The 13,079-nt window shown below is 33.4% G+C and overlaps 1 protein-coding gene across 1 annotated transcript; it reads right to left on the reverse strand.

Moving 5' to 3' along the window:
- Positions 1-3,671: 3,671 nt before the first annotated feature.
- On the reverse strand, positions 3,672-12,507 carry LOC105329527 (sialin). Its single transcript, XM_011430809.4, has 10 exons — positions 12,244-12,507; positions 9,939-10,192; positions 9,453-9,686; positions 7,892-7,979; positions 7,582-7,677; positions 6,199-6,341; positions 5,959-6,108; positions 5,652-5,778; positions 5,001-5,242; positions 3,672-4,749 (listed from the first exon to the last, which is right to left on the reverse strand). Exons 1-10 carry the CDS (start codon positions 12,308-12,310, stop codon positions 4,552-4,554), a joined length of 1,599 nt encoding a protein of 532 aa, XP_011429111.3. The 5' UTR covers positions 12,311-12,507; the 3' UTR covers positions 3,672-4,551.
- Between the last annotated feature and the right edge of the window lie 572 nt (positions 12,508-13,079).

Raw genomic sequence — 13,079 nt, forward strand, 5'->3', positions numbered from 1 at the left:
TGACAACAACGATGACAGACAAGGGACAAATTTTGAGCAGGCCACGAGATTATAAACATTTCTTGGATACGATATTATACTTTTAATCGTACTCCGCGCTCCAAATTGTACTCAAGGTTTTTTTTTTTTTTAATTATACACATACTCCAGAGTACAAAACAGCATTTTTTTTTTAGCTATGGAGCTTACAGAAAACAGTTAATCTAATTAAAATGCAGTGTACTGAATAAGATTGTTACATATCGTAGTGTTGATGTGTTTTACTCTATAATTTCAATTTATAATAATAAACATTCAGTTTTTCCTGTATTTCTTGAGAAAGTTATTTGTATTCAGTTCAGTAGTAAACTGACAAGAATCTACGCGATTCAGTGAAATTATGTCGTAGTATGAACATGTGCTGTCATCTTTAATTCAAACACTAGCAGATATGATGAATAATTCAAACATTATTCGTTAATGTCTTCTTTGAACTTTTGTTAATGTTGAGTTTGCGGGGATTTTTTAAGATGAATTATTGAAATTTGGGCTATATTGAGAGCATGGACTCCACGGATCTGCATGGGGTAATCTCAACCTTTCAGGTACTAGTAGTTACAGTTGTTTACATAAAGCAGTGCTACCTGATCATATCCATGTATATGCATTCATTAGACATCAGTGATAAGAAAATTTCAAAAAAAGCGTTTATGGGTATTTGTTGTATATAATTAAGATAAGCAGATTTTCAAATGTGGTTTTACTTAAAAAATAATGCTTCCTTTGGCGACATTGAAATGACAATCATGACAATTTCTTTATACTCTAAACTGCATAAATTACAGAATTAATTGCAGGAAAATACATAACCCACGTTAGCAAGTTATTGATTTTTTTTCTGAAATAATTGCTACCTTCACAACCCGCATGAACCATCAAAGAAAGCATGTTATTAAAACTATTTTTTTGTTACTGTACATCAGTACATTAAATAAAAGAAATAGCTGTAATAAGAATGTGAGTCTAATATCATCGTGATTATTTCGTGCAGTCCGTTATCTTTCTTAGATTGCTGCAGGTTTTGACCAATTGATAAGGGGGGGGGGGGGTGTTGTTTATTTCAGTCCTGTCAGTTTCTATAGAGCTGTGAATTACAATCAACTTCCATATGATGTAACCTTTTTGGCTTCTCAGAATCCCTCATTGTCGCAAGCTACGGGGGTTTTGTGTATATCATCTACATCCACAAAACACATGGCAGGCTTGCTATGATCCTTGACTTGGGAAGATGTCGGTACAAGGAAAATCAAATAGCAGTTTTTCCCTCTTTTTTTACAATTTTAGCCCTAATACAGTTTACACTCAGTCTACCTGTAAATACCATTTTGAAAGTTGTTTTATTCGTACTTGTAAATGTAGCTTGGAGATTAGAACTTTAGAGGGTTAAATTGCTGGAATTATCATCAACATTTTAATTTTTCATCTTCCCAATATGTTATAGTCATATAGTCATGGAACAAAACAGTGAGAATATACAGACATTGTCAAGAACATATATTTACATCCAGTAAGTATGCATGCCCCCTCTATTTGTTACGGAAATAAATTGTAATTCACGGCTGTATAGAAACTGACAGGACTGAAATCTACACTATCCAGTTCTATAGAAAGTTTATCGATCGGTAGGAACATTCAGCAACCTAAGAAAAATCACGGACTGCACAAAATAATAATGCTGTTATGCCAGACTAAATCTTTATAAATAAGACGATTTGGCTCTTCCTTTTACTTAATGTACTGAGTTTACATTAACAATATTAATTTAGAGAATTTTTCTTGCTTTTTACGATCATGAATAAAATGCTTTCTTTGATGACTCAATCCACTAAGTATGATTCCTTCTATTTCTTACGGGAATTAATATGCCCATTCATAGCTCTGTAGAAACTTACGGGACTGAAATATACACGTTCCATTTATCCATTGGTCGACACATTCGACAGCCTATGAAAAATCACAGACTGCACGAAATAATCATGCTGTCATCATGATCATCTTCTCAATAGAAGACAGAGGACAAATGTTTATCAGGCTGTAAAGACATTAGTTGATTTGAATTCTTTTTATTTTTTTGTTGTTAAAGTGCACATATTGAGTACATACATGTACATAATTATGTATATTTTCAGGAAGGAAAGATATGTGATGTAAGTATATAAGAAGAGTTATAGTTCATAAAATAGAATATATTAAATCTTAAAAAGAAAAGATGCATTGACTTACCACAAAAGGAATCACATATGTCACAAATATTATACATTGTATAAAAATTATATTGTAGATATAACACTGTAGTCAAAATATATACACCCTGTAATTTAAGAGAAATCAAATAAACAAGAAAGGAAGTCAACAAACTAAAAATCATTCACAACAAAGAAAGATTCTGTCAATCTTAAGTACATTTTTAAGTACTTGTACCAAAGATATATGGAACAGAAATGCAATTTTAACTTACATGTATACATACAAATTTCATTAAGTATGACTATAAAAAGCACTAATAGAAAAGCTGATGTAGACATTTGTAGAACAGAAAATAGCTTGATACACAAAATTAATGGGTGCTCAGTGTCTATTCACTGCAAAGTATCAATACTAATGCACTAAAAGAAATATCCTCAGCATTGCAAAGTATTACCGGTAATACTAATGCACTAAAAGAAATATCCTCAGCGTCGACTGTAAAATAATTTTAACTTCCACATTCATGTAGTTTAGTAATTTTTACTAGGTATAATGAATAATAAAATGCAAGGAATCCATTTAGTTATAAATTTACAAAATGGTTTAATTAAAAGATATCATTTTGGGAAATGTTTTTACATAGTACATTGTACTAAAATTTATGGGACTGTGTGTTAATAGATAAATGGGAGTATGAGATATGTAAATTGCCTTATAAAGACAAATTTTGTTTACAGGGTGGTATTTGTGTCACTTTAAGACCAATTTGGAGAATGTTTGTATATACATGACATCATGCTTGTATACTGTATACAGGATTATTTTTATCCCGTGTTATTTTCACCCTTCTTCACTTGCAAATAATTTCGCCCCGTCTTGAATTCGCCCAGACAAAGTTATGTTTAAAAAGAAATAATTTGAGCTAATGCAGTTCGCCCAGTCTTAAATTGCCTAAAGACAAGGAGGGAGAAAGTAGCAAAAATAAAACGGGGGCAAATATTTCCCTGTATACAGTATTTGCTAGAGTCTCATGATTACAAATGCAATGTACCTGTAGGGTATTGTCAAAAATTTCCTGCTAATTTATTATGCTCAATCTCATAGAATATTATACAGTGTAAAATGTCTTTCTAAGTCTATTTGATGCATCATATGGCACAAGAAAAGGAAAAAAAGTAGAACATTACAAAAAGAGGCCCATGGGCAAAATCACTCACCTGAGCAATGTCTTTTGAGACAGATGTAAAGCTAACTTAGCTTGATTAAAACAGTAAAATGTCTCATCTTATTCTCTAAGTCAAAGGTATACATGTTTACATAAAGTGTTGTCAAATATTATACATAACACCTACTCAACCCTCACAACTAAGATTTAAGGAGTATACAGGACTATTATTTCATCAATAAAGTTCTTTAAATACTATCAGTAATACACGTTTTATGTACCAGTAATAAAAGTTGTCTGCAGTCACAAATATTAATTATGTAAAATTGTAGATATATAGGTACACATAATTATATTCATCCATTATATTCTGATGTATAATCTCATCAGATGAAATTCACAATGAAAATATTTAACTTGCAATGAAATCAACCCAATACACCCATACACTCTCATTTCTATTTTGCAAAATGATACATGTTTTATACATGTAAACCAGAAATGCTTTCATCTTACTCTAAAATTTTACACAAAAAACCTCTATTTGAGATCACTGCATGAGACCTTATCGAACAATGATGGCGATACCCTTGACCGATTATGAGACATCTGAGGTACACGTATGTCACAAAAATGAATAAGCAGAGAATAATAAGCCCTGACTTTTGTTTTCAATATTTTGGCACCTGTTGAATAATATTGACTCACATTATATTAAACATATGTAAGAAATAACACTTTGTCTTTGAGCAATAGCTATATATATTTATGAGAGAAATTTGGTATTGTTTAATGAGATTTCAATGCCATATGCTGGAGGAGAATTCTACAAAGAATGTACATGGAAAAGTCTCTGACCATTTGTTCTAAAAGTAACGATATTCCCATTTCACTACATATGTGCTAGCAGTTTAGTTAAATGTAATTCTACAAGACACCCGCATTCTATCTAATAAAAAGATGGCTGTATTTACACAAACCATTACATGTATTTATGATGGACAAATTAAAAGGCACCGAAAATACATGAATTGGCTTTTTCCAAATAAATGCTGATATTCCATCAAACTGCTGAAATATCATTTATGCAAATTAACCCATATACATCTACCGGTACTATTTTGTATCTTTGTAAAATGCCACAGAAATTTTGCTGTTTTCTAAATCTCAAGGTCTCTGCTCTTTTTTGTCTCTGCTTTGTCTTCTAGCATGTTCATTTCTTCTACGTCCAGAGTCTTCTCTTCAACGGCCCATTTCTGGACTTCTCCGGAAGCAAAGATCATGTAAAAGAGTGCACTCGCCAGGTATATAGCTGCCGCAGTATAAAATACAACCTGCCACTCGACCTGACTCTGGCCCTTTAAAACCAAAAGAGAGGGAAATTGCATAAGAGGTGAAAGAATTTTAGTAAAATGTTTCTGCGCTAATGAGTGGGAAAAAGCAGTATAAATAACAACTTAAAGATAGTAATCTTCAAAAATGGATTCATATACTGTTCCCTATAAATTCACAATTTTATCTTTTCGAAACGGGGAATGCTGCACTTTGCACAATTGTAATGTTATGTGAAACTGCTAAATATACAGTGTAATATTTTTCTTCTCCCTACCTTCTCTGTAATTAGTCCAACCACAGCTGGAGATATAAAGCCAGTGATTGCTCCTGCAGCATTGGAAATTCCAAACAGGATTCCTGCGTAGGCTGGAGCAATGTCCATGTGGTTGATGAGGAAACCGCTGTACTGAAATCCAGATAAGCTTACACCTAGGGCCAAAAGGGCAATGGCCAGGCCTTTCATTGTACAGTCCAGGTAACCCAGACCAATTAGCAGGAGGCCTGGAATCACCTTACCTGTGTAAAAAAAAACCAATGGAATTAACATAATTAAAGATTAATTGTAGATTCCTTAATTAATGCAAGGAATTATTATCCAAATAAAATTATGGGAAGCACCCTTCACAGAATTTAAAATCTCGCTATTATTTTTCTCACAGTTCTAATCTATATGAAATTTTATATAATAAAGGTTTGGAATTTTGATCTTTTCATTCCCCAACTTGTTACAACATGCGAAATGGCAGAAGAATTAAGTACCTGCATTGAAATATGGAATTATTTCTGAATAAATTTCAGCATATAATATCATAAATGTTATATTTATTTAGCATATGCCACATCAGTATTTATGTTATGTTTACCTAAAAAAGTATATTGTTTTTAAATTGAGAAAAAACATATGTAAAAAGTTAAAAAAACACACCTGTGATGTCGAAAAATTTGCGGGTGAAGGTGGCGGAAAAACATTTCTGTGCCAAGTCTGCTAGCACCCCGGCGATGTTAATTATGGCCCAAAATCCAATGTAAGGTAATGCAGAGTAGAATCCATTCTAAGAAATTAATGTTTACACACAATTAGGACTGAAATATTTTTCTAATATTTTTCTATAATGTTGGTTAAAAGTTTCACTATTAAATGCTGTAAGATTGATGCTATGGAGACACCTGTATTTACTTTTTAAAATACAAAGTACCGGTACTCCTATTGGATATCCAATACTGATACTTACTGAGGTGATGTCCAGTTTAAGGACTTCCTTCATGTAGGTAGGAATGTTTGTCAGTAGTGTGTATCCTCCCCAATCACAAGCAATATTGGACACAATGATGGCATAAACTGGCATTGAAGTAAATATGCTCTTCCATGGAACGTTCAGCTTCTACATAACAATGTAAATAAAAAGAATTTTGTTAAAATTGGAAACTTAAATAAGTTATGATACTTTTTTAACTACGAAAATAAAACTTACTTTCCCTGGCTCCTCTTTGGAGGCGGTGCTTTGAAGAGACTGCCTAATGTAGAGCTTTTCTACATGTGAAATCCTTTGGTGTTGTTCAGGTGAATCACTGGTGAGCAGCATCCATAGCACAACCCAAACAGAACTTAAAATGCCTACAACAAGAAGAACACTGCCTGTCATATAACCCATACAGTTCTTATAATGCCTACAACAAGAAGGACACTGCCTGTTATATAACCCATACAGTTCTTATAATGCCTACAACATGAAGAACACTGCATGTTATACAACCCATACAGAACTTAAAATGCCTACAAAAAGAAGGATACTACCTGTTATATAACCCATACAGAACTGATAATGCCTACAAGAAGGATACTGCCTGTTATATAACCCATACAGAACTGATAATGCCTACAACAAGAAGAATACTGCCTGTTATATAACCCATACGAAACTTAAAATGCCTACAACAAGTAGGACACTGCCTGTTATACAACTCATATAGTACTTAATAATGCCTAAAATAAGAAGGACGCTGCTTGGATTCCAACCCTTTACAGAAACTAATAATACCTATAACAAGATAAATACAGCCTGTTTTAAACACAACCCATACAGAACTTATAATGCCTACAACATGAAGGATACTGCCTATTATACAACCAGTTTAAAACTTATAATGCCTACAAAAAGAAGGACACTGTCTGTTTTATAACCCATATAGAACTGATAAAGCCTACAACGTGAAGATCATTGCCTACTAAATAACCGATACAAAAACTTATAATGCCTACAACAAGAAGGACACTGCCTGTTATACAACCCAGACAGAACTTAATTGCATACAAGAGGAATACTGCCTTCTTCACCTACAACAAGTAGGATTTGGCATGTTACACAACCAAGACAGAACTGATGTATAATGCTGATAAATATCTGATTATGTGTAACATAAAAGTGCAAGTGGCATTACATAATATTCTTTATTATGATACTTATGATGATGTTATAAAAGGAATATTTAAAACTTAATGTTACACATGCCGGTAATCAAATATTTATCAACAGATAATGTCTATAAAAAAAAGACTAAAGAGGGATACTGCACGTTATAACTACATCAAACTGGTTTCCAATTTACAACAAGAATAAATTTCAACAACAAAGTGTGTTCTGTCCAACATAGTTTCCATGGCTATAAGCTGGTCACCATTGGTCAATATTGGGTGATAAACTAAAAAGGACTAAATTTATCACTCTTTGACAAAGTATAAAGTAATAGTTTAGTATAATGAAATGAGCTTGCATTTCAATTCCTTATAAAGTCTGTTGTTGGTAACAGAGAGAGAGGAAGGAGCTAGGATATTGAAAAAAAAAAATTGCTCTCACCCAATATGTAGAAAATGGAAGGCCATCCACCAGCAAAACCATATTTACACAACAGAGAAGCTACAGGAAATGTCACCACTATTCCTGCCTGAGCCCCTGGAACAAAATCAAACAAGTCAAAATACATAAAATAACAATTATACTTTAAAATAAAGGCCTCACACCTTTAAGGTCACATTCATGTTTATGGGTTAGTACAATGTGGCAAGCACTTTTATCAATCATATTGCCACAGAATAATTACAAAATTCAACTTGTCAAACCATGTGTTTCATGGTCAAATTTGTTATCATAATAAAATTATACACACCTGCATATGTAAATGCAGTAAGCTTGCTTCGCTCCAGGGGTGGGGCCCATTTTCCCCACATGGTGTGCATGGCTGGAAAAACTGTTCCCTACAAATCAATTAAGATATAAATATTCACTACAGGGCATCCACAGAACAAGGTCCATATTAACTCCTTAAGTTAATTTCTTGCCATACAGTATGTCCAGAAAAGGATTTTTTTCAGTGGTCTAATATAACCTTGACCTCTGACCAAGAAACTTGATCCAAGGAAACTGCTTAATTATTATCCTAGGCCCTTTGCTGGTAAAGTATTTACTATACGAGTCAGATTGAGCCAGTGCATGGGAAAGAATCCAAGACAAGAGTTTTCTTAAGATCCTAACAACTGATCCAGAATTTGTTTAATGAACATTGCAAACCCTCTCTCTCTCTCTCTCTCTCTCTCTCTCTCTCTCTCTCTCTCTCTCTCTCTCTCTCTCTCTCTCTCTCTCTCTCTCTCATATTTATTGGTAGCTATATAGTCTACTCCGATCTACATTTTCTATATCTACCAGGTAAGTTGTTTAGTTGTGATAATCGAAAGGGACATTACTGTACATATATACATTCCAGTAATTATGTTATGACCTATTTATCACCATGCTTGTTTTGAAGATATACCGGTATATGACCTAGGTACTGACTACATGCAAGACACTGTGCTTGCTTTCCTACACAGCTTCCTCTGAATCCTAACACAAATGTACTATATATCAACACTAATAGCTTACTGTACAGCTTCATGTACTTGTAGTCAAAATACAGGATCAAATACATTAATTGTTTCTCATGCTGACAATTCTTTGAGAAATCTAGGGAAGATGGCAGATTTTGCATTCAATAAGTACACATATTGTGGATGATGCTGGTTAACCTCCTTGGTTGAGAAATGTTGTTTTGAAATATAAAAGATTAGACATTACCACAATAATAAGAACTTTACTTCTATTCTACTATATAGCTAGCAGCTCAGAATTTCTGCTGATTTTCTTTCTCTTCAGAGAGACAAATTAAGTAGGTTATTGAGACAGCTGTTCTGTGAACCTCATAAGTTTTTTTCAAGTATATCAATAGCAGACTTCAAATTGGAATGCAAATGATAGAATTTTTGTTGGATGTATAATACAGTACATTTTAATTATCATTGTATCATTTATTTTTTTTTTTTTTTGTTTAATGAAATTCAATTTCTCATAATTAAAATGGTACTTAGATAATTTTTTTTTTGGGGGGGGGGGGAGAGAACTGCATGCATTGCAAATGAGTTTGGGAGGTCCTTGGAACATCTGTTAATTTACTGATAACTTTCTTGGTATATTAGAGAATAACTGGTCACAGCATTTCTTTGATCTTGGCAATAACTGTACTTGATTTAATATTAAAGTCTGATAACTAACTAACAGATTAGAGAAAATGTATATATTTGGGTGCAAAACTACATTAATAAGTCAGATATCTTTAGATTTAAATGAAATAAAAATGAAGTCGTCCAAGTTATTATCAATATTAAATATATATGACATACTGTAACAATACTTACTGAACCAATGCCCAATATAATTCGGATTATCATCAGAAATACGTATCCAGTCTGGGCTGCGATAGGAGTCAAAAATGTACAGAGAGAGCAGAGAGCCATGCTGATGCCGAGGACTCTTCTGCCTCCGAACTTCACCGCTAACCATCCCCCAGGTATCTGTGTTGCCAGGTAACCCCAGAAAAAGGACCCGAGAATAAGTCCCTGGGTTGTCTTTTCCCATATAATGTCACCATCCTGTGAAGTTTACAAAATGATGAAAATGTTATATAAGTATGATGTACATGTCAATGATATCAAGATTATCATTTGAAAAAAGTGTTGGAGCAGTTCATTCTTTATTACAAATTTTACTCTTTGAACATTACAGAGCACAAAGATAGCCAACAATATCATTGTTCACAGAAAATTTTCTTAATTTTTTGGTTCAAAATTAAATGAATCATAAATGTTACTTTTGGTTTATCATTTTAAAACTGGTGTCAATACCTCGAATTCTCTACCTAGAGTTGCATTAGCATCTGCTGAAATCAATCCACAACTACTCGTGAAATGCTCATTGGCTAGGATAGAATTTGTGCTGTTGGCAGTATCACTCTCTCCGTTGGAATTCAATCGTACCGCTGTTGCATTGACCATACACACAATGGCCACGCTGAGGTTAAACCGTAATGCATAGACATTGACAAACCCAAAAAATCCCAGGACAGCCAGACCAAGACGACTGGAGGTCCACCAAGGAACTGTGGGTAAAAATTAAGGACAGCATGCATTCATTAACAATTTTTGCATAAAAAACAGACAACATTATTTTTTTAAAGTTTGCTGCAGGTGAAATCTGTAGGTTCCGGTCTGAACAAATTTGGATCATGACCTGGGAGCTACAGTGCCTCCCATAGTAAAAAACGACAATTTACCATGCACAAAAAATTGCGCTTGTGAGCTTTGAAACCTTATTTACAAAACACTTTCCATACAAATACATGTTTTTGATTTTAACAAAATCCTCAGACATATTATACTTTAAAATATATCATCACTTTACTTGCCACTGATACTCTATTTAACACCATCACCAGCCCTGTAGAGTGAAGTGGTGCAGTTTTTTTACTTGCAAAAATGGTAACTCTTGAACTTTATTTTAATTAAACATACTTTAATTTTTTAAAAGAAAGTTTGATATGAGTAAATTACTGGTAATTACCAATATCAATTGTAAATTGACTAAAGAAGAATTTAATGGTACTAAATTTTTCCACATGATTTTTCTGAAAATAAGGTTATTGATCAGCAAGCGCAATTTTCTGCGCACCATAAATTGCAGTTTTTTAATTATTACAGGCACAGTAACTCCCAGGTTGTTCATCCAAATTTTTAAACCAGTAGATACAGACCTGCAGCTTATGCTAAGTATAATTCTAATTCTTTTTAATTATGCAGGATATGTTTACTGTCATGGAAGATAAACAGAAAATATGGAAGTAATGAACATGCCTGCATAGCATTAGTTACTACAATTACTCTACTAAATACACCGTGTTTTAAAGAGTTCCATTCATGAAATATGACAATGTCTACGAGTAAATTACATTTACGTAGGTAGTTACCACCTTTGGTTAAACACCAACACATAAATTCGAACTTAAAGTCTGTTTACATCAACAACAAAATTGCAAACTTTATACTCTGTTCCAATACGTCTTTGATTAACACTTTCCATAATTACTCCATATTAATAAATACCTCAGGGTTTAAATGATGTTCATTAAAAAGTAAAAAAAATTGTCGAGATTTCTTTTTTAAGGTCTAATATCCCTCTGCTATTAATTTTACTATTTATACATTCCACCTGAAACACCTCCCCTAGCTTATCAGGTTTCAATACATGGCAGAAGAAAAAGAGTGTATAGGGATTTTCCTTGCAACAGATATGAAAGTATACCCCAAAGATATTATTATACTTTCATGTTAAATACTGAAATCTGATTGGTTAAGACACGGTTGACAATCCGTTCTATTATCCTCAGCGTTAGCAACACACTTAGCAACGGGTAACACAACGAATTGTTACATGCGCGTAAATTATACGCATACGGTGCGGCGTAGAATTCACGTCACTTCTACATAAAAGTAGTAAAAAATTCTCTAATAGTAAGACATTCAGTATAATAAAATAAATAGTGCCTGTTTCGGAGAATAACAGTTGAAATTGACACCCCTCGAAAACCATTGTTAACCTCCGCTTTGCGTCGGTTGACAATGGTTTCCAACTGAAAAATAATGTACTGAATATTTTCCCTTTCAATTATCTCAATTACACTTCTTTCACAGGTATGTTTATTTCATAAAAATCGTTTAAATGTGGCTTAAAAAATAATAAAACTTGGAACAGACTATAGTAAAACTCGACCCTGGTATGTGCCATCTCGTATTTTACAATATGCCCCATGTTTCTCTGGGTACAAGATAATTAACAAGGTTATGCCGACCAAGCGGGGATTTAAAAAATCATTTATCTTTTTTTCAAATGCGTCAATGACTATAATTTGACTGTGCTAGAAAATTAATTCTAAACAATGGGGTATCCTTGTCGAAACAAATTTATTTGTAAGAAATATAGGTTGAGCAATATTGTTACATGTACAACGTTGCCATAGAAAAGTATATATTTTTAGAACATGCAGAAATGAACATCATTTTGTAGGCCTATATTACCCGTTTTCTAAAATAATGCAAAGACTAAAAACAAATTCGAAGTAAGAATCAAAACTTTTCTGTAATAAACTCTACTTACCGTCCTTAGGATCAATCGTGTTTTCATCTCCAGAGTTAACGGCAAAAGAATCTTTAGATTTGGTCATTTCTGCACCTTTGCAGTTTATAGAACCACAGCAATATCCTTTCTACTTGTTAATAAAGTCGGGGATTAAAGAAATCTGGCCATTTCCCAATGGTTTCTTGAGGATACACAGAAATACACAAAGCCGTTCGTGTCTTTAATTTCCTTTAACACGTGTGCAAGATGAAACAACAACAAAACGTCAGCATGAATGATGCAACAGGCATTGTGGAAAATCTGGCCTGGCGATGCGGACCTACTGCATAAATCGATTCATTTACAATGGTTGACTTTTGAAGTATTTTACTGCGTACAACGAAGCGAAGTCTTGCCTCGAAAGGCACGTCAAAAACTAGCTGCAGGTCTGCTCCCAGGTCGTCCATCCGAATTTTTTCAGACCGGGAGCTACGACCCGCAGATATATAGTCAAAAACCTGATCCGGGGTAGATGAATATGATTTGCAATATCAACTTCCTACACCATTCTTTACACTTGTATTAATCTTACAATTTCAATTACATAAAATAAAAAGGCCAACACTTGATAAGTTTCTTTTTAGGTCAGTGTAAAAAAGGAAGGTAAATCGCCTTGTCCAAAAAGTAGTAAAACCCCTCCCTCCTCGTATAGAAATAAATTCTGCCTGTCACCCTCCCCGTCCGATTTCCTCATAACAAACTAGTAAAAATGAAATATATACATGTAATATAATGATTACTCAGCTCAGTTTTCGTACATTTTTAATAACTTTCTAAGAATGTGTTATCTTTCATGCAAAAATCTATAGAGAAAG

This window comes from Magallana gigas, chromosome 8 (assembly GCF_963853765.1).
Source record: "Magallana gigas chromosome 8, xbMagGiga1.1, whole genome shotgun sequence".
Lineage (NCBI taxonomy): Eukaryota > Metazoa > Mollusca > Bivalvia > Ostreida > Ostreidae > Magallana > Magallana gigas.